Source organism: Mauremys mutica, chromosome 4 (genome assembly GCF_020497125.1).
Source record: "Mauremys mutica isolate MM-2020 ecotype Southern chromosome 4, ASM2049712v1, whole genome shotgun sequence".
Taxonomy (NCBI): domain Eukaryota; kingdom Metazoa; phylum Chordata; order Testudines; family Geoemydidae; genus Mauremys; species Mauremys mutica.
The window spans coordinates 116,384,511-116,410,625 of NC_059075.1; the positions used below are offsets into that span (position 1 = coordinate 116,384,511).

At 47.8% G+C, this 26,115-nt stretch overlaps 1 protein-coding gene across 1 annotated transcript in view; it reads left to right on the forward strand.

Annotated features, from left to right (window-relative positions):
- LOC123368707 (NACHT, LRR and PYD domains-containing protein 3-like) overlaps positions 1-26,115 on the forward strand; it is an 88,899-nt gene that overhangs the window by 43,849 nt on the left and 18,935 nt on the right. The window contains exon 7 of the mRNA XM_045013751.1: positions 16,879-17,046. Within this exon, the coding sequence (XP_044869686.1) occupies positions 16,879-17,046 (168 nt within the window). The remainder of the gene's footprint in view (positions 1-16,878; positions 17,047-26,115) is intronic.

Here is a 26,115-nt window from a genome sequence, read left to right on the forward strand (position 1 = left end):
GAGGGAAGGGAAAGGCTATTAAAAAAGTTCAAAATAATGACAGCCTTTTGGTTGGGCTGTCCACTGGGGTGGAGTGGGCGGGAGCACGGAGCCTCCCCCCAACGCGTTCTTACACGTCTGGGTGAGGAGGCTAAGGAACATGGTGAGGGGGGAGGATGGTTATACAGGGGCTGTAGCGGCACTCTGTGACCCTGCTGCCGTTCTTGAAGCTCCACCAGATGCTGGAGCATGTCAGTTTGATCACGCAGCAGCCCCAGCATTGCATCCCGCCACCGCTGATCTTCCTGCTAACACCTCTCATCTCAAGCATCCCTCCTCTCTTCACGTTGGTCCCTCCTGTCTTCACGTTCACTGGCATCTTTCTTGTACTTTGATACCGCGTCCTTCCACTCAGTCAGATGAGCTCTTTCATTCCAGGTCGATTCCATGATTTCAGTGACCATTTCATCTTGCGTCCTTTTTTCCCGCCACCTTATCTGAGATAGCCTTCGGGATGGAGGAGGGAGTATTGAAAAATTTGCAGCTGTGGAAGGGAGGGAGGGAAAAAAGGGAGAGAAGTATTTTAAAAGATACATTGTACAGAACAATGCTTATACTCTTTCACGGTGAACAACACTATTCATATTACATAGCACATGTGATTTGAGTACAAGGTCATATTTTGCATCTTAATATTGAGTGCCAGCGGCTTTGGTATTAGAGATCACAGATGCAGGTCTGGGCAACAGAATTCGGCTTGCATGCGGCCATGGTAAGCCATTTTCTTTCGGCTTCTGCAGCCTTCATAAAAGCAGCGCCCACCTTTCCCACATACCAAGCAAAGCCCGTTGAGTGCTGTGGGCTTTCCTGTTAACATGCAGCAGCAGAAACCAACCCCCCACATCCAGTTCTTTGGGATGATCGCTTTACCCATCCCCCCACCACGTGGCTGGTATCATGGAAGATCCCTGCTAGCCACCCCCACATCTCCCACCACGTGGCTGGTATCAGGGAAGATCCCTACTAGCCAAACGCGAAAAAGCTCAGCACCAATCATCCCCACTCCTCCCTCCGCTTGGCTAACTGCAGGGAAGGAATTTTTTTCAGCCACAGGCAAACAGCCTAGTAGGAATGGCCACCTCTGTCCCCTTAATTAAATTCCCATATTTCAACCAGGTTACTGTGAACGATATCACTCTCCTGAGGATAACACAGCGAGATAAAGAACGGATGTTGCTTGAATGCCAGCAAACACCTGGACCATACACTGCCAGGCTTTGTCATGCAATGATACCAGATTACTTGCTACTAGCATGGCATGGTCAAGTGTCCTACCATGGAGGACGGAATAAAGCTGCACTGCCCAGAAACCTTCTGCAAAGGCTTTTGGAGTACCTCCAGGAGAGCTTCATGGAGATGTCCCTGGAGGATTTCTGCTCCATCCCCAGACATGTTAACAGACTTTTCCAGTAACTGTACTGGCCGCGAATGCATCCCAAGTCCTCAGGGCAAATTAATCATTAAAAAACGCTTGCTTTTAAACTATGTTTTATATTTACAAAAGGTACACTCACCAGAGGTCCCTTCCATGGCTTCATTGTCTGGGATAGTTGCTTGGGAGGGCTGGGAGGGTACTTCCGTCAGGCTGAGAAAAAGGTCCTGGCTGTTGGGGAGAACGGAGTGCTGTGTGCTCTCCGCAAGCTCGTCCTCCTCTTCCTCCTCCTCATCTTCCCCATCCGCAGAATCCTCAGGCATGGCTGAAATTACCCCCTCCTCAGAATCCACAGTCAGGGGTGGGGTAGTGGTGGCAGACCCCCCTAGAATTACATGCAGCTCAGTGTAGAAGCGGCATGTTTGCAGCCCTGCCCCGGACCTTCCGTTTGCTTCTTTGGTTTTATGGTAGGCTTGTCTGAGCTCCTTAACTTTCACACGGCACTGTACTGAGTCCCTAGTGTGGCCTCTCTCCATCATGGCCTTGGAGACTTTTTCAAATGTTTTTTCATTTCGTATTTTGGAACGGAGTTCTGCTAGCACACAATCATCTCCCCATATAGCGATCAGATCCAGTACCTTCCATACGGTCCATGCTGGAGCTCTTTTTCGATTCTCAGACTGAATGGTTACCTGTGCTGATGAGCTCTGCATGGTCACCTGTGCTGATCAGCTCTCCACGCTGGGCAAACAGGAAATGAAATTCAAAAGTTCCCGGGGCTTTTCCTGTCTACCTGGCCAATGCATCTGAGTTCAGATTGCTGTCCAGAGTGGTCACAATGGTGCACTGTGGGATAGCGCCCAGGGGCCAATACCGTCGAATTGCAGCCACACTAACCCTAATCCGAAATGGCAATACCAATTTCAGCGCTACTCCCCTCGTCAGGGAGGAGTACAGATATCGGTATTAAGAGTCCTTTATATCGATCTAAAGGGCTTCGTTGTGTGGACGGGTGCAGGGTTAATTCGGTTTAATGCTGCTAAATTCGATATAAACTCGTAGTGTAGACCAGGCCTGTGTTTCTCTCTCCGGCTGCAGGTTGCGGGATTGTGAACTCACAGGCGCTTGCTGCAGGGATCTCGCCGCTGTTCTCAGCACCAGCCAGAGCCTGACAGAGCTGAAGCTGAGCGGTAATTATCTGGGTGATGCCGGAGTGCGGCTGCTGTGCAAGGGACTAAACCACCCAAACTGCAAACTGCAGAAACTGGAGTAAGTAACATTTGGCCTCCTCTTTGTATTCACAGGTGTCATCTATGTAAAGTGCTTGACAGGATGAGAGACGGTGGAGGGGACAAAAAGGGTTTTTCTCTCTCTCTGCCCCACTCTGATGGTTCACCAGGGCTTGTTACCCCCTGCCTACACCAAGAGGGGATCTTACTTGTAGTAGTTAGGCATCATCTCCCTGAAACCACCAGCACTTCACTCATTCAAGCACTCTCCTCTGAGCTTATGTCAGCCCCAGCTTTGCCTTGCAGGCTGACAAGCGGGGCACCCTAATCACTGAGTCCCTTTGAATGGTTCTCCTGTGATAGCCAGCCCCAACTCTGGCTACTCACATACGTACCAGATACTCTGCAACCAAAGGTGCCGTGTACCCCAGTTTACCAGATTTACCTTAAATCACTGCTCCGGTACACCACACAGCACTTGGGAACTCTTGTAAGAAAACGAAAGTAGGTTTAAAAAAAGAAAAAAGATTTATTAGAAATGAGAGAAAGTTATAGAAACAACTGGTTCCGACAGAAAACAAAATCATAAAACAATGAACCTGGGTGTACACCTGTAAGTAGTTACCTTTCCTAGCTAATAAAGTAGGTTTTCCCCACAAAGTTCAGTCAGTTGCAGGACTAGCTGGTTTCATACGAATCAGGATGCAAACATTCAGGACAGCCCCCATGTCAAGGCTGAATCCCCACTCTGGCACTTTGAGTGTAGAAGGTGGGGGCCCACAAGGATTTTAAAAATTAATACTTGCCACTCCAAGCTTGTATTCAACTCCTACGGTTACAGCTTTTCTCTGATCTTGGCTTGGTAAACGCTACCACCACCCCGCAACTGCAAAAAAAACCCGAACGCTTGGATACAGGAAGGAGCATTTGGGAATTCCTCCCTGTCGGGTATGCTCAAGCCCTTACCCACCCACCTCCAGGAAAGAGCTGAGAAAGAAAACATAGGAAATTAGCTGTTGCTACCATCTAATCAAACAATATGCACAAACCTCTTAGGACACCAGAAATTCCATCCTGTTATTAAAAAAGGTAAATTTTATTAAAAACAAAAAAGAAAGAAAATACATCTGGAATTTAGGCTTCTGCTAGATATTAAAAGATCAATTGCAAAAACTAAGCACCCAAACTAGCTTTCTTGGGGGTTCTGCTTAAAGGTTACAAGCAAAGAAAAGTATCTGGGGTTAGCACATAGGAGTCCATTAGCCATAAGAAATAAACAGAAATAGCCCTAATCGCATCTTTCAAAACATTCCTGATCTACTTACACATTTGGGAGTTCCAGATAAGTAGTTCTAGGTAAGATCTGATGATTTACGATCATGCCTGGCTTAAACCTACTTACAGCATTGCTACTCTCTGTCTGTGCTCTCTGGAGAACCACAGACACAAAGGGTAAGCTGCTTTCCCAATTTTAAAAAGTTCTAGCCTTCCCATTGGCTCTTTTGGTCAGGTGCCCTTTTCCTTATCTGGGGGACTTTGTTAACCCTTTACAGGTAAAGCAAGCAGAGAACAGCCACCAAGAGGAATTTTATAGCTAACTGGCTGGCTAAGTGTCCAAAAAAGGGAGTAACCTGCCCCCAGGGCCGGCTCCAGACCCCAGCGCGCCAAGCGCGCTCTTGGGGCAGCGTCCCACGGGAGGGCAGCAGGTCCGCTGGCTCCGTGGCCGCTGGCTCCGCTGGTCCCGTGGCTCCGGTGGACCTCCCGCAGACGTGCCTGCGGAGGGTCCGCTGGTCCCGTGGCTTCGGTGGAGCATCCGCAGGCGTGCCTGCGGGAGGTCCACCCGAGCCACGGGACCAGCGGACCCTCCGCAGGCATGTCTGCAGGAGGTCCTCCGGAGCCGCAGGACCGGCGACCGCCAGAGCGCCCCCCGCGGCGTGCCGCCCTGCTTGGAGCGGCGCAAATCCTAGAGCCACCCCTGCCTGCCCCCCCTTCATTTATCACACCCCACAACTCCTGAACAGGTTTCCTCAGTGATAAATACACAGCACCTTTCCCTACACTTTGTTATACTGAAAAGTGTAGTCTTTTGTATTCGTAGCCAGGGCGATCCCCTGTCGCACCATTCAAGGGTACATCAGTGCCAATTCCTGCCTGATTGGCTGAGAGCTGGGTAGGTGGGACTTAGGGTGGCCAGACGGCTGCCCCTTAAATTCTGGTTGGTCAGTGGAAAGGCTGAGGGGTGGTGCTTAGTGATGAAATCTTACCTCAAACCTTAATCCTTATTGGTCAATGGCAGAGGTTTAAGGATTCGGGTATCTGGGCCATTCACAATGTTAATTGGTCAAGAGTGAAGTGCAAGGGGTGGGGCTTAGGGAGGAAGTCCCACTCAACACCAGTTCCTCATTGGACAAAGAGGGAGGACTTGGGAAGCAGGGTGGGGAGAAGGGGAAGTTCAGGTTCATTCTGGCTGCTGATTGGTCAGGGAGAGGGGTTGTTGGGCAGGGACACCTGTTAGAACCGCTGTGATGAGCCCTATTCACAGCGTGATCCCTCTTCTCTGTGTTTCCTTCTCTGGCTGCAGCTTGCGGGATTGTGAGCTCACAAGTGCTTGCTGTGGGGAGCTTGCTGATGTTCTCAGAGCCAGCCGGACCCTGACAGAGCTGAAGCTGAATGGTAATAATCTGGGCGATGCCTGAGTGCAGCTACTGTGCGAGGGACTGAAACACCCGAACTGCAAACTGTGGAGACTGGAGTAAGTAACATTTGGCCTCGTCTGTGTATTCACAGTGTCCTCTATTTAAAGTAGAACCAGGATCCCAACATTCAAGACAGCCCCCACAACTCCTCAATCATAGTCATATTTCAATCAAACAGCATCACACCTGGGCCTAATGTACGTTTTGACTAACAACAGGGAGAGTGACAAAGGCATGTACAACAGTGCCAAAGGACTGAAAAAGGCTGAAGAATAAGAGTGGGACAGCAACCTGTTGAGGAATTGAATGGAATATCCTTTTTCTGTTGTTTCCAGGACTCAATGATCCCATGTAATTCCACTCTGCAAAAAGAAAATCTCGTCCCCCAAAGGGGTAAGCATATGAATCCCCTACAGAAATTAGTTTATGAATCTCAGTTGTACCATCAAATCATCTGTTTAGCACATGGTTCTGTATAGGAATTCCCAGGTATAGCAGGTCATTGCTGTGAATGCCTGGTTTTGCTTTCTAATGCATTAGAGTCTGTCCTGGAATTGGAAGTGTATGGATTTCTTGAATTTTGAGGGAACATACAGGCTGAGTGGACATAAGAGAGGAGACTGTGATTTCGGAGATAGATGAGGAGTTGATGATGATTGAAGAGAAGCTCCCTTGTCAGAGCTTCCTGTCCCTGGTCTCTGAGGAACATGGGCCTCATCTCCATCTCAGATGCAATGAGGCTTCATGGCTTCATTTCTCCTCAGTTGCCGCAATGCTGTAGAATGCCAAGATGTTCAAGTTCTTCTTCGAGTGCTTCCTCATGTCCATTCTGCTGTAGGTGTGTGTGCTCACCACACGCACCAGTGCCAGAAGTTTTCCTTCTCAGTGGTTTCTGTAGGGGACAGGCGCTGGTGTCCTCTGGAGTGGTGTGCATATGCCGTAGTATAAGGGGCGGCGCCAGCTCCCCACACCCTCAGTTCCTTCCTACCGGCAGTGATGGTGCTGGAACGTTTCTTTGCTTCTGCAAACCTTTGCTTCTCTAGAACTGTTCGTTGAGAACTTCCTACTGTAAATATTTTGTTACTGTTAGTATTAGTCCCCTTAGTGTTAGTTAGTTATAGTTGTCTAAGATGGAACTTAGCCTCAGGAAGGGGCATGCCCTGCTCCCCAGGTTTTAAGAACTGCGACCGCTGTCAGAAACCTATGCCAGTCAGTGACCCCCATACCAGATTTCTGTGGTGTTTGGGGCATCAGCGACAGGTGTCACATTTGCAAGAGCTTTAAGCCCCACACCAAGAAAAACCAGGATATCTGACTCAAAGCACTCCTTATGGAGTTGGCACTGACACCGGCACCGGAGCATCCAAGATTGGACTCCATGTCCAGCATTGCGGCTTCAGTGCCCTGCCAGGGCTGTCATCGATCAGACGAAAGTCTGCCTCCCTGGTACCACCTAGTAAAAAGAGGAAGACCGGGAGAGGTCATTCTCCTGCTTGCAAGGGCAAGGAGAGGTAGGAGACGAGCCTAGACCTATGAAGGGCAGCTCATCACCTCCAAGAGCGAGTGGGGCCTCAGCTTCTGTCAAGCAGGTCAGCCCATCATGGGACGCGCCTGCCCTGCCCCAGACAACAGCATGGTAGTCTGGCACCTGATGATGCTGTTGACACCAGAGACCCTGCAAATGGTGTAGGACATCTTGTCCCTTCTGGGGCCACCCACACCAGCATCAGCAACTCCCAAATCAAGGGGTAAGCCTGTCTATAGACCATCCCCTCGGTTCCCATCAGTGTGGCACTGCTCACCTCCTCAGGGAGCGTCCTGCCAGCACTTGCCCACGTAGAGTCACCAAGCCTTGGACATGGGGCTGCCCTCCAGTAGGAGCCCACGGCGCTGGTCCCTGGACTCTGGTCGTTGCTCTGTGGGCTCGAAGTGTCGGTCACTGGTGGGATGGCACAAACCTACTTAGGCACACTCAACCCCACAACCCCAGTACCAGGAGCACCATAGCCGCTCCTCATCACGTCAGCAGCAGTCCAGCAAAAGTCCTCATCTGGACACCTGATACCGATCCTCATCATACCTGCATATGTCACCGTATCAGCATTGTCACCCGTCATCTCAACATCGGTCACTCTCCCGATCCATGGACCAGCATCACTCACGAAGCCTTTGGTGTAGATTGCCGGGGTACCATCACAGATCCACCAAATGTTGATGCCAGTCACCGGGATCCCAATGCAGTGGGTTGTCACCCTTGCTCAGATCCCACTTACAGCATGGCATTGGGCACAGCTGGGACCAAGGCACCTGGTTGGCCTCGGTATGGTCCTGGTCTTCGGAACATGGCCCTTCATCCTCGGGCTTGGAGTCACAACAGGAATCCCTGCAGGCGGGTCAAGGTCCTCCTCCAAGTGCTCCAGTCTTCCCTGTGGCACCGCCAGGAGCATCATGGCCCCAGGGCCTGCTGGTGACGGCGGTTACCATGCTTAGGACATCCCAGGTGCAACAAACTGGGGAAGAGGGTCCTACCAAGTTGCTTGCAGAGGTGGTGGCACCTGCTGTACCTGCATCATCATCCTGGTCGCCTGATGAGGCCATCATGGGACCCCCATCTATGATCCTCCAGGACAATGCCAAAGCTCATCAGGAGCTTTTGAAGATGGTAGCCTCTAATTTGGGGCTGGAGAGTGATGAGCTGGAGGAGCCCTCTGACACTCTCTCTTCAATGTCCTCACCTTGGTAGCCCCTACTAGGATGGTGCTGCCAGTACATGAGGGGGTGGCCAAGATTACCAAGGTCCTTTGACATCACTATCCCCAATTTCCAAGTGAGCAGAGCCCACAAAACGGTGTGAATAATTGTACACCAACCCTGGCTCAAACTCGGTGGTGGTGTCGGCAGTCAACAAGTGGGAGAGACGGTGGCAACCAGAGGCTACTCCCAAAAATAAGGAGGCAAAGAAACTAAACTAATCTGGGAGAAAAGTTTATTCATCCTCGAGCCTCCAACTGACGGTGGCAAACTATCAGACCTTGCTGGGCCGTTATAAATTTAATATTTGGCAGTCGATGGCCAAATTCATGGACTCCCTCCCAGAGGACCCCAGGAAGGAATTCCAGGCAATCCTGGAAGAGGGGCAGGGAGTAGCAAGGGCAGCACTGCAAGCGACTTTGGAGGCGGCTGATTCTGCTATTCGGACCATGGTCTCGGCCATCTCTATGAGGAGGGTGGCGTGGCTGCAGTCCTCAGGTTGTCGATGGAAGTTCAACGGTCCATCCAAGATCTCTTGTTCGACGGCCACGCCCTGTTTCCAGAAAGCATGGATGATAAACTGCACGAGCTAAAGGATTCACACACTATGCTTAAGACCATGGGCCTGTACACCCTGGACCCTCAATGAAAGCATTTTAAGCTGCAGCCTCCCGAGCGGCAGTGCAGCCAGCCTAGGCAAGAGCACTTCCAAAAAGAAGGCAAGGGCTACAAATACCGTCAGGGCCAGAAACCTCTACCTCTGTGCAGGTTGGTTCTTCCCGCTCCCAGCAAGGGTCAAAGGGGGCATTTTTGAGGGTGCACCCGAGGGTGACATTCCAGCCACTGTCCTGGATTCTGCCCCTCCTCCGTTTCAGTGGTAGTGCGGATTAACAGTCCAGAATTGTTCAGTGATGTATGCCTTAGTGGTTACTGTGGCAGAGAAGGAGGAGGATCTCTTGGACTCTTCATGGTCAAAGAGCAGGTATGGAAGAATTCTTTGTGCAGATGTTTATTTCTTCTTGGGTTTTCCCAGCACTGGCACTTGGATTTTCTTCCCCCCTGCTTCATCTGTCACAGGTAGGAGAAACCATAGAGTTCTGTAAGAGCCATACAGGGGAGGAGGCATTTCTGCAGCCAAGTGTTGTTGGCAGTGGACAGTCAGTGAGTGGGATGTCTCATTAGTTCTTCTAGTCCTTGGCTGCTTGGTTAGGGTACCTGTGTTTTGTGACTATGAGCTATCTCAGCAGATCATGATGTTTAGACTACAGCTGGTCTAAAAGTCAGTGTTTGCACTCTACAGGAATTCTAAACTTCTGAAAAAACATTGTTTTCTTTTGGAATGAAAAGCAGAAATTTAAAATTTTCCCACAGAAGGGAAAATAAAAAAAAAAATTGTTTTGAAATAATCAAAAATGTTGTTGCACAATTTTCAAAAAGAAAGTGAGTCTAGAAGTTGAAGCTCTGGGTCTCCTGGCTCAGCCATGGCTCCCAGGGCGTCTAGACTCCCAGTTCCCTATTAGTCCTAGCAGATTAATGGGGAGCAAGCAGCCAAGAAGTCCAGAGAGCCTCAGAGGTAGGGAGTAGGGGCTTCCAGTCTCCCACCTCTGTGTCAGGGAGCCAGGAGCTGATCTCCCGCTCAAGCCACAATTCTCAGTGTTCCAGGCTCCCCATTGCCCAAAGCTGAGTCCCAGCTGGAGCCAGGGTTCGCAGGGATTCCAGTTGCTGAGCCAGTGACTTCCACCAGTTCAGTGGTTTGACTTTCTTTAAAACTTCAGCACAAACACATACTGCTTGAATATTACTTTTTATTCAATTTAAATTGTTTAAGTAGATTATGGTAGGTTTCGATTTTAACATAACAAGTGAATTTCAATTTTACTTTGAAAATTGTTTATTTCTAAAAAGAAAAAATGTATTTAATTTAAATAAAAAATCCAATTTAAATCAAATAAAGTATAAAAACAAACAAACAAACAAAAAACACAACAAGCAAACAATGGAGGAAGTTTGTGTTTAGAAACATTGGTTTTTCTCCACCCTGCTCACTCTCAATATCAGGGTTGAGGCATGAGCCAAAGCAGAACATGACAATACATTTATTTTTGCAGGTCTGACTTGTCTGCATTACTACTTTCAAGTAAAGACTAAATATAAAGATTTATATTTGTGTGAAAAGGACTTTTTAGTTCACAGTATAAAGAAATTTGCATGAAGGGGTTTTGTTTCAGCAACTCTTTGATGGGAAGTCATATACTCTGGATATCGAGCTACCAAATTTGGCCCTTTTACAGAAACTCTTCAACAATTTTAAGCACAACTTGTGAATATATTCTGTGCCTCTTGCCATTCAGCAACAAATACAGTATTGATTTGTTCAACAGAATTTCTGGTGCTTGTCTGTCAGTCATGGTTCATGGCCCATCACTTTGATACTCCAAATTATGCTTGGCAGTTACCAACATGCCCAAGCAGTTCTCCTATTTGGGTTTCCGTGTCTCAACCGAAAGAGCAACTCTTTTCATCAAGTCAGCCATCGACAACTTCAGAGACACTGGTCCTCAGGTGGTGGCAGAATAAATTCCACATATAATTTAGGGTAGTTGTGGTATTATTTAGTAGTAGTGTATTTTAGTAGAGCCAGAATTCCTCCACTGGTTTCAAGGCCTCATTGTGTGTTGTGTTAGGCACTAGACATGCTGTTGTGGCAGGGGCGACCAGATGGTTTGGCTACAGTCATCCAAGGTTGTTTTTTTTGTTTTTTTTTTAAGCACGTAAGTTTTTAGGCTTGGGGAGACACTCTGTTAATTTTTGTGTACACAACTATATTCTAAAACCCAGCATCAATTTGGATTGATTAGGGAAATGTATAGAGGCATAGTAGCACTTCCATGATTAAGTATGAATTAAGATTTACAGTTAAATCAGGACCGAAAACCCTTTATTTTACACTTAACATTTTGTTATAGACAAAAAACAAGGTTTTTCCTGCCACTGAACTCAGAAATGATGGATTCACATGTCCTCTACCATTCCCAATGAGTCTCCTGAGTCCCATGTTATCACAGAGAATCATACCGTCTTATAGAGGATAATGGTGAACATTTCATGATTTTTAAGCCAGTTTTGTAACTCTGTTGCCTGGCTCATGATTTGGGAACACTTTCAACATACAATGAGTGTGTATCCTATTGCAACCTTTTGGTTGCAACATTTCTACAAATAATTTTTAAAAAAACCCTGAGTTCCTCCATTTCTCCTCTTCCTCAGCCCCTTTTTTAAAAATCTGTTCTCTTATTTCTCTTTGCTCAGGTATTTTCTTTTCTCTTTTTTCTTTCAGCCTTTCACTTGTCTGTGTTTACCCTCCAATTTAACTCATTTTTTCCTGCCATTTCCCTTCTAAACCTCTCTCTTCAACTTCCCCTTTTTCCTCCTTTTTCTCTCTGTTCCCTTGATACTCCCTTTATAGCTCTTTCATTCTCTCTCTTTCACCCTCACCATCTTTATTAATTCTCCTCCCCCCATCCCAGCAGATCGAGGGATGTGATCATTCCCCTCTACTCAGCACTGGTGAGGCCTCATTTGGAGTACTGTGTCCAGTTTGGGGCCCCACACTACAAGAAGATGTGGATAAATTGGAGAGAGTCCAGCGGAGGGCAACAAAAATGATTAGGGGGCTGGAGCACATGACTTATGAGGAGAGGCTGAGGGAACTGGGATTGTTTAGTCTGCAGAAGAGAAGAATGAGGGGGGATTTGATAGCAGCTTTCAACTACCTGAAAGGGGGTTCCAAAGAGGATGGATCTAGACTGTTCTCAGTGGTAGAAGATGACAGAACAAGGAGTAATGGTCTCAAGTTGCAGAGGGGGAAGTTTAGGTTGGACATTAGGAAAAACTTTTTCACTAGTAGGGTGGTGAGGCACTGGAATGAGTTACCTAGGGAGGTAGTGGAATCTCCTTCCTTAGAGGTTTTTAAGGTCAGGCTTGACAAAGCCCTGGCTGGGATGATTTAGTTGGGTTTGGTCCTGCTTTGAGCAGGGGATTGGACTAGATGACCTCCTGAGGTCCCTTCCAACCCTGAGATTCTATGATTCTATGATCCCCATATCACTTCCTATGGGGCCCCTATTCCATTTAGGGTCTCTCCCCACTTTCAGTGCTTTTCCCCAAAGGTCTCTCTTACAGTTCACACCATGGTGGGTCTTCACTTACCCCACCTAAACCTTATCTCTTCCATTGAACATATCATGGTGCAAGGGAAGAGGGTTGTTTCCTTACCCTTATAGTAATAATTTGGTCCTGGTCCTACCTCAGTTGTAAGCCTGACTGAGGAAAAGTGGATGGAAGTTTATGAAATGGTTCAGTCACCTGCCTCTATATAAATCTGTGGTACACCCACATCTTGAATACTGTGTGAAATGTAGTCGCCCCATCTCAAAAAAGATATATTTGAATGGAAAAAGATTCAGAAAAGGGCAACAAAAATGATTAGGGGTGTGGAACAGCTCCCGTATGAGGAGAGATTAGTAAGATTGGGACTTTTCAACTTGGAAAAGAGACAACTAAGGAGGGAAATTATAGAGATCTAAAAAATCATGACTAGTATGGAGAAAGTAAACAAGGAAGTGTTATTTACTCCTTCTCATAACACAAGAACTAGGAGTCACAAAATGAAATTAACAGGCAGCGGGTTTAAAACAAACAAAAGGAAGTATTTCTTTTCACAACACACAGTCGACCTGTGGAACTCTTTGCCAGAGGGTGTTGTGAAGGCCAAGACTTTAGCCGGGTTCAAAAAAGAACTAGATAAGTTCATGGAGGATAGGTCCATCAATAGCTATTAGCCAGGATGGTCAGGGACGGTGTTTCTAGCGTCTGTTTGCCAGAAGCTGGGAATGGGCGACAGGAGATGGATCACATGATGATTATCTGTTCTGTTCATTCCATCAGGGGCACCTGGTATTGGCCACTGTCGGAAGACAGGATACTGGGCTAGATGGACCTTTTGTTCTGGCCCAGTATGGGTTCTTATGTTCTTAATAATGAATGTTGATGGGAAAATTTAATAAAATTAATACAACCACCCTTTTCTACTGCTGGGGGGATGGGGTTTTCTCCTTTGGAAGCCAGTTGGAGTCCTTCTTTCCCCTCACATTTCCTCTCCTCACTTTGGGGTCTTTTTCTCCTCACCTTCTCATGTGTCTTTTCTCTTATTTTATCTGTAAATTTTATTGGTGTTTTCTGCATTACTTTATCTTGGATGGCCTCTTCTCTCCCTAGCCACTGCTCCCCCAAGTTAGTGCTTATCTCCCCAATTTCCCACATATACCCATGGCGTTTTACTCTTCATTTTCACCCCAACCTTAGAGTCCCTCACTCACTGGGGGCTCCTCTCGTCTTGCCTCCAAAATATCTTGGGGGCTCTATTCTCCCTTACAGAACTTTTGGGCTCACCCAGGGATTGAGGGCTTCTCTCCCTTGTACCAATTCAGCGGCTCTTTTTCTCTCCCAAGCGTTGGGGGATCTGATCCCTCTTCAGTAGGATGACCATAGTTTCAAGGCAACTGTGGTGATGGAGGGGTCACTGCCATGTCCAGTTCTGATGGGTGTGAAGTCTGGGACATGCAGAGAATTTGGCAGCTGGTTGGAGTTGGAGAGGGCTCATGCTTGGGTGTGCAGGGGGCTCCCTGTGAGGCCTTGAAAGAGGACAAAGACAGCCATGCCTGGGGGTGGTCCCTGAGGGCACATGGTTACCCAGTCTGCTGCAATGGTTACCCACTCAAATGACTGGCGGCTTTATCAGGAGCCCAGACTCTGCTGAAACATTACAGAAACCAGCAGAACTTCTGCTTTTATAAGCTCAACAGGGAGTGTGAAACAGGCCCTGCCAACAGATTCACATGGTCGCCCCCCTCTCCGGGGCTCTTCTCTCCCCAAATCTCAGGGATCCCTCATGCCAAGAGGCTCTTTTCTCTTTTGTCTTTCCCCCTTTAACTCTGGTGTCAGTGGAAAGTGGGTGTGATGCTGCCAGTGCTGGGCCTGATGGCTGCCTCCCCTCCCCAGGCCTGACGGTCAAAGTTTGGCACTGTTGTGACTATTAGGCCTATAAGCTGCACCCACGTTGTGAGCTCAAATGTAAACAGTATGTGAGAGTCCATAAGATGTTACAATAACCATGAAAGATAGGTCAAGCTTTTAACAATGTTGAATCTTGCCAGAGGTGCAAGAAAACCAGATAGCGAAAATAGATTAATTTAAACCAAAAATGCCATGTTGTTATAATCCAAGGACTGTTGAAATTATGCTTATGAAAAACAGATATGTGGAACCAGAAACTGGTGTGATGGATATTAGGCCTAATTGGTGGACAAAATGATAAGGGAGATGAACAATGATGCCTGCTTTTCCCACTTTTGCATTCCTTAAAAAGAGACTTTGGAAAAAAAATTCCGATCCCTTTGGATAAGCTCCCCGTCTCATCTCCCACCCCACCTTGCATCTCAGCTCATCCCCCAAACTGCCAGCACTGCAACTCACCTCGGCTCATCTAAAGGACTTTGTTCCTGAGAGGAAGGCCGGCTGACCTTAAACTTGTTCAAGGAACTTTGTTTTCACCTGTGAGTGCTGAAGGTCATCACATTATCATGACATGCAATTCTCAGCCCAGCAGTGGGGTATCAAACTGCCAACACAACAGAAGCACACAAGATGCTGCATTGTTTTCCCTTCCCTTGTTGTATTATTTCCTACCCCTCTTTCCTTTCCTTCTCTTCTCTCTCTTACTCTTTTGGCTTTTCATCAAATCCTGAAGTCAGCTATGCTGTATTCATCCAAACCTGCCTTGTCGAAGAAGAAACGATCCTCTCAGATAACATCCTTGACCATATCGTAAACCAGGGTCCAAGCAGCAGGTGTCGTGGTCAACTTGCCAGCCAGAAAGCATCCACACATAAATAACTGGCAATACAGTGTTCCAAAAACATCAACAAAACCCATCTTTCACCCATCTTGTCTATCCTGTCTCTCTTCACCTCGTGTCTGTCTGTTTGTTAAAAAACAGGGTAAGTAAAGTATACATCAGGACTGATAATAAAATGACTCCTTTCCTTTCCATCAAAGAAAAGTTGTTCTGAAAATAAGAGACTGATATTTTGCCTCCAAAAAGAGAAAGACGTAGAAGATTATGACTAAGTTTGGTTTGCATAATCACTCAGTGACATTTTCAATATAAATGACAGTTTTGACTTTTGTTCTTTCTTGTGGTTAATCAATGAACTTTTAATTAGAATGAATGTTTTTGGCTGTTTGCCAAATAACTGAGTAAAACCAAGGCCTCTGTTTAAAATAACCCCAAACCTACCTATCAGTGTTTAATGTTGGGCAGAGAAAGAGTTTATAAACACCTTTAACCCTTTGGGCTTTTGAGATCAATATCCATACATGTGGGCTAGTGGGAGAGACAGAGACAGTAGAACATAAGAATGGCCATACTGGGTCAGACCAATGGTGTCAAGCAGTGCCTCTGAAAAGCAGGCCTAGTGTTTGAGGTGTAGGCTGCAGCTAGGTGTAGGGTTGGGTTTGGGCCCAAGGGGATGCTGGAAATGAAATCCAGGGACAGGCCGGAATCAAAACTCAGATCAGAGTCTTTAGATAAACCAGACTCAGAACCAGAGCTGGAGTGCAGAGGCAGGCAAGAGGTCGAGGGCGGGTGGTCGGAGTCCAGGGACAAGCCAAGTCAGTATCGAAGCCAGTGGCCACATAGAGGCTGAAGGTCGAAGCCAGGTAGTCAGAGTCTGAGGGTCTGGGGAGGATCAGGAGGCAGAGGCAAGGCTGGAGCAGGTCGGTGACAGGGCTGGAGCGAGGCTAGAGTAGGGCAAGGACAACACTGGGACAAGGCTCAGGCAAGGCTGGGGCGGGGCAGGAGCAGGCTGGGAGTCTCCAGAATCTGATGCACTGGGAGGCAGCAGGAGGGCTCCTGACCAGGTGGTGCTGTTGCACAGACTGATCTGCAGATGTAGTTGGGTTGTGAAAATACCTGAGCCTGGGGGTCATCTGAGCCAGGCTCTGCTCAGGGATAGGTTGTTGTTGCAAGCCTGAGGACTGATCAGTGCAGGCACTGTTGGAAGAGCAGCTCAGGTTTGGCTGAGAGTTTGGCTCACAAACGGTCCATCTAGCCCAGCATCCTGTCTTTTGACAGTGGCCAATGCCAGATGCTTCAGAGGGTTGTGTTTTGCAGAGCTAGTGCCAGGAGTACGGAGGAACAGGATCTCCCCTGCTCTGAGCCTGACCCAGCTGCCTGGGAAGGGAGCTCCCCCTACAGCCTCCCTGTAGTGATGGGCCTGCTCTGATTTGGCTGTACCATCCTGGAGATGATCTGTGGTTGGCTGAGAGCTGAGTGGGCAGGACTTAAGGGACCTAGTTCCCATCCTGAATTCTGGTTGGTCAGTAGAAGGGGCTCGGGGAGCTGCATAGGGACGAAGCCTTAAAACAAATCCTATTCCTCATTGGTCAATGGCAGAGTTCTGGGGATTGACATGGCTGGGCCAGTCTCAATGCTGATTGGTTATCTCTCAAGGAGAAGCAGTGGGGCTTAAGCAGGAAGATCCACCCAACACTGGTTACTCATTAGCTAAGGGAAGGGGCTTGAGACAGGGCCTAGTCTAAAATTTCTGGCCCATTCTCAATGCTGATTGGTCAAGGAGAGGAGCTGGTGGGTGGGGCTGCCTGTCAGAACAGCTGTGATGAGCCCTGTTCACATCATGATCCCCCTTCTCTGCATTTTTCTCTCTGGCAGCTTGAGTTCTTGTTTTCTCACAGACGCTTGCTGTGGGGATCTTGCCACTGTTCTCAGAATGAACCAGAGTCTGACAGAGCTGGATCTAGGTTATAATAATCTGGGAGATGCCGGTGTGAAGCTGCTATGTGAGGGATTGAAACAAAACTGCAAATTACAGAGTCTGAAGTAGGTAACATTTGGCTTCCTCTGTGTATTTACAGTTGTCCTCTATGTAAAGAGCTTGACAGCGTGCATGGCTAGTGTGATGTTGCACTCCATATGCTTTATGGAAATATGCTTATGATTATGACATAACTGGAATATGCTTTGCAATAAATAGCCCCTGTATGGTGTCATTAGAAAGTTTATAATCTACTAAGTGTGTTCATCCTATTTGTTTGCCCTATTATTTTTATATCTGGAGTTAGGAGAATAAGATACAAACTTGTATCACTGATGTAAACATTAAGAGGAGGCCATTAAGGGTGCTCCAGAAACAATCAGTTGTAAATGGCCTTAGTTACTTGAAAGCTTTCTTGTGTACTTGTGGGTTAGCCCATGGGGAATGGAGAGTAGGGGTCTTACAGAGACATGTGACCATGTGAGCTGATCATTAAATCCATCTTAAATCTGGTACTTTTCCATTTAGAAGGAGGGGTGGGGACGCAGAGAGACAAAAGATTCCTGCCTTGTGCCAAATATCAGAGAAAACGGGCTCAGAGGGAACTTGAGCACATCAGGTGACAGTCCCAAGGGGGTCTATGTGACCGAACCCATCACAGCTGGTGTTTGCTCCCTGCAGCTACATGGAGATGAGAGTTCAGGGTCTCTAGCACGTGTGTCAGTGGCTCACAAAACATGCACCCAGCCTGCCCTGTTTGGAAAATGAAAACTAAGTAAAGCTGAGCCCATACGAAACAATTAGATCCTCAGTCACTGTTACCCTTCAGCTAACAGCCTATTTTACAGATCATTCAAATAATTTTTGACACCTTGAATTTTATTATATATAACGAATAAAAACAAAAGAGATCCCAGGACTCTGAGGATTCTAAACCTCCCCATCTGAGCAGAAATACTCAATTTGGGTTTATGCTTCAGTCCCAGCCATGGTGGCTTCTCCCTTTGATGTTCCCAGGGCTGGGGCTGAACGTGCTCCCAGCTGAGAGCCAGCACCAGTTTGAAGAAATACTGGTGCTGGGGATAGGGATGTGTGTTTACAGTTATAAACAGGGCAGGTGAGAGCAGGTGCCAATGTTGGACTCACTATAAAAACTAAACCCTTTGGGGAAAGCTGTGGCTCTTCCTTTTTCAATACATTTCTGCTGTTTTTCTTCTGTTTTCAAGATAGAAGCCCCATCCCAGGCCTCTGAGATTCTGGAAAACTCTGAGGACTTGAGGCCAGATTTTCAAAATTGCTCAGCACCCAGAAGCTCCCATTGTGATACTTCCGACCAGATTTTCAAAGAATCTGCACCGTGAATGCTGAGCCGTCTGGAAAATCTGCCCTAAAGCAGCAGCAGAGCGAGCCACAAAATCAGCCACAAAATCAGCAGCAGAGCGAGCCACAAAATCAGCCACAAAATCAACCGGCTGCTGTCCCTCACTGGAGGTTTGGGATTAATGCCACTAACGCCTAATGCAGGTTCCCCTTTTCTCTGTCAGGAACATCAGATTCATGGCTTGGAGGGCTGAAGGTGCTTCTGTCACCATCTACCCCACAATGCCTCTATCAAGGTCTCAGAGCTCCACCATCAGTTTGTAGGTGGATAGGACTCATCCCAGCACTGTTTGTTTTATCCTTCCCCCCCCCACCATCAGTGTTGTTTAGTTTCTTCTTTCTCTTCCTTGATGATCAGGAGGTGCCACTCTCCAGTCAGGGGTGGCTCTATAAATTACGGTGCCCCAAGCAGGGCGGTGCGGTGCGCCGCCCTTCCCCGGTCCCGCAGCCGGGGCAGAAGTGTCTGCGGCGGGTGCGCTGGATCGCGGCTCCGGTGGAGCATCCGCAGGCATGCCTGCGGGAGCTCCGTCCGAGCCGCGGGACCAGCGCGCCCGCCGCAGTCATGCCTGCGGGAGCTCAAGCGGAGCCGCGGGAAGAGGGGACCCTCCGCAGTCATGCTTGCGGCAGGTCCGCTCGTCCCAGGGCTCCGGTGGACCTCCCGCAGACATGACTGTGGAAGGTCTGCCGGAGCCAAATGCCACCCTGCCCCGACAATGCCGCCCCACGCGCCTGCTTGACGCGCTGGGGTCTGGAGCCGGCCCTGTCTCCAGTACACAGCCTGCAGCAGACAGGAACTATCAGCTGCTGTCAATGATCCCACCACTACCCACCCACCCACCAGTGGTGAAAAAAGCCATCTGTCTGTGATTTCCCATCTCAGAGTATTTACCACCACATCCATTTTCCTTCCCTCCCACTGGCTGTTGGAGTCACTACTCAGCTGTAGATCCCCCTGCTCAGTGCACGTGCAGCGTCCTGTTCCTTCCTGAGGAACAAGACCTGCAGATATATAGCAGTAACTGAGTTTGTTACTTGATCGTGTACGTTTTATGCTCCAATACTTAAACTAGAAGAATTTGCTCAAGCAGCTAATGGCGTATGCAGGCTGTTGTCTATAGCCAGTCAAGAATTTACCAGTGGAATGATTCCATGAAGGAAAATGCAGCTTCATATTTTGATTTTATATAAATATTTTGATTTTTCCATCAGAAAAATCAAAATGAAATATTTTTTGGTTTTGGTTGGTTCAACCCAAATTGGATTTTTTTTGGTTGAACTGACAAAACATTTCATTAAACTGTATGTCCCTGTTAGCACATTGCCTTGTGGGAGTTGTACCTCAGGTCATCATTCTTCCATGAGTCAGACTCCCTGGAGGTGTACATCTCCCATAGTGCAGTTGGACTCTCCTCTGACCATCTCCTCTGATGCATGGGAGGATGGAGGCGGCATCATGGGAGACCTAGACCATGAAGGAACCCTGGGCACTGTGGAGAATGGGTGCATTAGGTTCCCATACTACAGTTCCAGGAGGTAATGCACAACAATAGGAAAAGGCAGTTTAATGCAAAATATTTCATTTGGGTTGAGAGGTCTGAAACAAAAAGTTTCTTCATTTGTAAATTGAGGTTTTTTTTAAATTTCTGTTCCATAAAAACTGACGCCTCACCTTTTTGTCACGCTTTGGGATGAAAACAAATGTTGAAATATTTGTAATTTCCTTGTTAGATGGGAAATCTGACTTTTGCTCAGCTATGCTATTGAATGACTTTGATCACTGAGTTCTTTACTTTCAAAACACTTTGGATCTGACTCTTAAATGAGGACTCAGTCCCTGTGAGTGCAGTATTCACTTTCAAAAAACATAGAAACCAGCATGAAAGGCCTTTTCTTCTTTTACTTTAGTCTGTAACTACAGTGACTTTTACTTTAAATGGTCACCAAAGACTCCACTTTGATCCCTGACAAATTTAACAAAACAACTTTTAACTACATTATTTTTCTTTTAACTTTCTTCAGGTTTTCTTTTAAACATGTCATTGGGTTTTAAAACTTGTTTTTATTATAATAATATGTAGCCCCTCCTCCATTTTCTCTCCTAGGCACTTGCTATCGCAAATATTTGGGGTATTTTTTCTCCATTCCTTGCATGGGTCAGGTTCTGGGTTCTTTTTCTTTTTTGGCTCCTGGTGTTGCCACTCAAAGAGACTCTGCACTATGCCCAGTGCACAGGGTGACTATCCTTTGATAAAGCCATGATAATACTTCAAACAGGAAAGAAGCATAAAGCCTAGTATACAGGGGAGAATAGAGTAAATAAAATAAACCTCAGCAAATGAATGGCACACCAAAAATAACACTATAACAGAAAGGTGAACTGTATTGGTCACAGGAAAATAGGATCGGGGCAGGAAGGGTTTAAGATTATCTAATAATTAAGAAACATTATTAACCCATTTTCCTGCATCCTAATGCTCACAAACTCCTCTAACCCCATCTCCCACCTGGCACCTTCCCAAGGTGGATGGTGCTGCTGAGGTCGCATATCCTGAGATGGAGTGTTGCAGCACTGTGGTGGTGGCTGACTAAAACAAAAGTCACCTTTTAATTCATGCCTTGATAGGGCAGGCTCTTCTCCTGACTCCATCCGGTTCATTAGAATCCCTTGGGATCTCGGACGGCTCTCGGTAACCTGTGCTGGGTAAGATCTCTCTCTCTCTCTCTCTCTCTGGATTCTGGTCACTGCGATGCTGGAGATGCCATATCCCTGAAGCCACAGTCTAAGAGTAATGCAAACTCCTTTTGCAGGGAGCAGGAATTTAGCAGAGGCTCCCTGATCTGCACAGTCTATTTAACTGCAGTGCAGACATACCTGGTGAGCAGAAAAAGGCTGCTGAAATCTGCCACCTTTAAGAAAAACTGTTTTTTCCCCTGAGATTGTATCTCGGGAACAACTGGTCAAATATCTAAAAGTTTGGAACACATACAGAATCGCAGGCACTCATGAGGCTCACCAACTTTCAAGGTAATCTGACTAACCCTGTGGATTTTAGAAGAGTTGATTTTTAAACAGAAACCTGGTCTAAACCTTAACTATAGCATCACCCTGCAATAAGAGACCAGAAAGACAAAGGATGGGGCAAGGAAATATAATTATTTTTTCAGATGGAAAATTGAGACCCATAAAGATAGAGTGACTCGCCCAAAGTCACATGGGGGAGTCTGTGGTAGAGGCAGGACTTTAATTACAAGAGCCTCCTTTCTCCTGAAGAGAGCTTTGCTCATTCTCTTGTGTTTTTTGGTCTCAGAAATGTGCTTTTTGGATTGGACATGGCCTCTCTTTTCTATGGTTATGGTTTTTAAACAATAACAAACTTAACAATCAGCATTTCAAAATTAGGGCCAGTGCTACTCATGAATTTTCTGACCACGATACATGTGATTTGTTGAAGTGTGTCAGAAAAATTCAAAAAGCTCTGTCTTGACCAGGCCGGATCCAAACAAACATCTGAAAGCTGTGAAGAGGCAAAACAAAATCCAGGTAGGGTTGTCTGGAGGAGGTGGGTGAACGGTGGCCATCTCCTAAACATTTTTGAAATGTCAGGTGTCATTCCCAGTATATTTGAAAGTCTTCAGACATTTTAAAGGCAAAATTCTATGCAATTAGAATAATAAGAGCATTCATGGTGTTCTCTGGAGTTCTGCACTAAGAAAACTTTCTAGTGTCTCAAATTACATGTTAATATAGAAGTGCATCAAAACCACAAGACCCTAAATAGATACAATTATTTGCCAATAGATGCATACCCAGCTATATTTTAAAACCCAGCATCAACTTGAGTTGATGGGGAAGGGCATGAGCAGCTCCAGGATTAACTTTGCATTCAGATTTAAAGTTAAATCTGGACTGAAAACCCTTCATTTTACACATCATTTGTTAGGAAGAAAAATCAGGTTATTCTTGCCTCTGATCTCAGTAAGGATGGACTCTCATGCCCTCTGCCAATCTCAGCCAGGCCTCTGAGACCCCTGTTATACCAGAGAATCATGTTGTAATACATGACAATGTTGCCATCTTGTGGTTTTATCACAAATCTCTTGATATTTGATGTTTTTCTGAAAGTCCTAGCACCCAGAGTCATGTGACATAGGCCTGGTCTACACTAGGACTTTAAATCGAATTTAGCAGCGTTAATTCGAATTAACCGCTCAACCGTCCACACCAGGAAGCCGTTTAATTCGACCTAGAGGGCTCTTTAGTTCGAATTCGGTACTCCACCCCGACGAGGGGAGTAGCGCTAAATTCGACATGGCTATCTCGAATTAGGCTAGGTGTGGATGCAAATCAAACTTAGTAGCTCCGGGAGCTATCCCACAGTGCACTACTCTGTTGACGCTCTGGACAGCAGTCCAAGCTTGGATTCTCTGACCAGCCACACAGGAAACGACCCGGGAAAATTTGAATTCCTTTTCCTGTCTGGGCACTTTGAATCTGATGTCCTGGTTGGACATCGGGGCGAGCTCAGCAGCACCTGCAACGATGCAGAGCTCTCCAGCAGAGGAGTCCATGCAATCCCAGAATAGAAAGAGGTCCCCAGCATGGACAGACCGTGAAGTCCTGGATCTGATCGCTGTGTGGGGCGATGAGTCTGTGCTTTCGGAGCTGCGCTCCAACAAACGGAATGCAAAGACCTACGAGAAGGTCTCCAAAGCCATGGCACTCAGAGGATACAGCCGGGATACAACGCAGTGCCGCGTGAAAATCAAGGACCTGAGACAAGGCTACCAAAAAGTCAGAGCGGCAAACGGATGCTCCGGAGCCCAGCCCCAGACATGCCGCTTCTACGAGGCACTGCATGCCATTCTAGGTGGGTCTGCCACCACTGCCCCACCAGTGACCGTGGACTCTGAGGATGGCATATTGTCGACGGGCAGTTCCTCGGCGATGTTCGCCGATGGGGAAGATGAGGAAGGGTTTGTGGAGGACGACGCAGGCAACAGCGCTTACAATACCGCTTTCCCCGACAGCCAGGATCTCTTCATCACCCTCACAGAGATCCCCTACCAACCCTCCCCGGCCGTTAACCCGGACTCAGAATCAGGGGAAGGATCAGTCGGTAAGTGCTATAAACATGGAAACATTTATTTTTTAAAAAACATGAATAAAAACTATATAAAAACTATATAAAAACTTTTCCATATAAAACTATATAAAAAGAAGGTCCACACATATAGGGATGGAACAGAAATCCTCTTGGGACACTTCCACGAAGCTCTCGTAGAGGTGCTCGAAAAGCCTCCGCAGGAGGTTCCTGGGGAGAGGTGCCTTATTTGGTGCTCCGTGGAAGCACACTCTTCCGCGCCAGGCCATCCTAACGTACAGCGGAATCATTGCCTCGACCAGCATGGCAGCATACGGTCCTGGTCTGTGCAGGGATTCTCGCAGCATCCTCTCTCTCTCTCTCCGAGTGACCCGCCTCAGGGTAATCTCGTTCGGCGACTGCTGCATCTAATTAGGGCAATTAGTGTACTGTTACTATAGTGAATGCTTGACTTTTACTTTGCATAGCAATGACCTTCGTTTAACAGCTACGTGTTGGAGGCTGCAGAGGAAAAGCATACAGTGATCTTTCCCGGGCACAGCCGCGAGGGGCTGGAACAGGGTCAGACTTTATGCTTTCCAGATTGCCTTCAGCGGGAGGGCACAGCTATCCATTAACTGTTAAGCAGCCTATAGTGTAGGGCTTACCAGGCCTGGCTGCTACACGGATTCAGCTGTACCGCCCCGCTTGTCCGATCTCCTGTGCAAGACCGCAGCCAATGAAAGCGTATTCCGAAATCTCGAACTTGTCCTGAGAGCTCGTGAGACTAGGTGCCCTGTATGGTCTTGTTCACAGAAACTGAGTAGACTGTGTTCAGTGTTCGCAAACATGTATCTTTTCAAGGAAATCACTTCCTTTTTCCCATCACACAGCTGCGGCTCTTTCACGAACTGCCCCGGCATCCCCCTCACAGAGGCTGGCGCAGATTAGGCGGCGAAAGAAAAAGACTAGGGACGACATGTTCTCGGAACTGATGGCCTGCTCCAGAGCCGAGGCGGCCGAGCAGAGACAGTGGAGGGAGACCCTATGTCAGCACCAGCGCTCACACAGCAAACGGGAGGACAGGTGGCGGCAGGAAGACCAGCAGCCGACTCAAACGCTGCTTGGGCTAATGAGGGAGCAAACGGACACGCTCCGGCGCCTTGTAGATGTTCTGCAGGACCGCAGGCAGGAGGAGAGAGCCCCCCTGCACTGTATCTGCAACCGCCATCCCCCGCCACAAAGTCCTGTCCCCCCCTCACCCAAAATAACAAGAAGGAGGGGCGCTAGGGGCCGTGAAAACTGTCACTGCACCCCAGCAGAGCGCTCATGTACCACACAGCTCTCATGCCATAAATTTTGAGAAGTGCTTCCCTTCCTGGATCACCCAGTCCCAAATCCAAGTTTCATCCCCCCACTGTGTAGTTGAGTATTAAAAGTAGTTTGTTGTTATTCACTGTTTCCGTCACGTTTTTCTTGTCAGAAGACTTTGTGTGAAGGGGGGGGGAGGGTTTTTTTAATTGCATAGGACAGCCTCCATTGCCAGGGTACAGACTTGGGGGCAGGATCAACAGCAGGACACACACAGACTGCAGTCACTAGGCACCAGGGTCAGTCTGTGAGGTGTATGCTGCCCCGGGTCAGTCTGTGAGGTGTATGCTGCCCCAGGGTCCTAGCGCCTGCCATCCACAAATGGCAAGGCAGGCTGCCCTTACCATGCCCTTCCACCCTAGCCATGAGCCTCTCCGATGTCCTGAGCCCCAGCAAGAGCCCTCATCCACGGACACATACTCACCCTTCCCACACACCCCTCACCCCTTCCTACGCCCCAACCCCCAGCCCAGAGCCTGCATCCAAACTCCGTCCCAAAGACGGCACCCCTCACCCCTTCCTGCAAACCCACCCCTTCCTGCACACCCACCTGCAACCGTCCTCCCCCCAGAGACCGCTGTAGGAGCAGGAGCCTGTCATTCCTCTAGTGTAGAAGCGGTCTGTACATCAGTGCACACCGTACCCACCACAGTCTGCGTCCATGTTTCAACCCTAGAACAGGAATTCATAATTAAAGAAAACTTTGTTAATAATCAGTGTTCCATTAAATTTATTTTAAAACGTGTGTTGGAAGGGGGGAAACCTGGAGAACGGGGTATGTAACCGCAGATCGAAGTCAACAGTCACTGAAACAGGCTCAGGTTCAGCTTCTCTGTAAATCAAGTGGACAGTCATAGGTTACCCTGCTCTCCGAGGAACCTAGCTTTCAAAGCCTCCCGGATGCACAGCGCTTCCCGCTGGGATCTTCTATCGGCTCGGCTGTCTGGCTGAGCGTAATCAGCAGCCAGGCAATTTGCCTCAACCTCCCATCCCGCCATAAAGGTCTCCCCCTTGCTCTCACAGAGATTGTGGAGCACACAGCAAGCAGCAATAACAATGGGGATATTTTTTTCGCTGAGGTCCGAGCGAGTCAGTAAGCTCCGCCATCTCCCCTTGAGACGTCCGAAAGCGCACTCCACCACCATTCTGCACTTGCTCAGCCGGTAGTTGAAGAGTTCCTTCTCACTGTCCAAGGCGCCTGTATAGGGCTTCATGAGCCAGGGCATTAGCGGGTAGGCTGGGTCCCCGAGGATCACTGTAGGCATCTGCACATCCCCAACCGTTATTTTGTGGTCCGGGAAG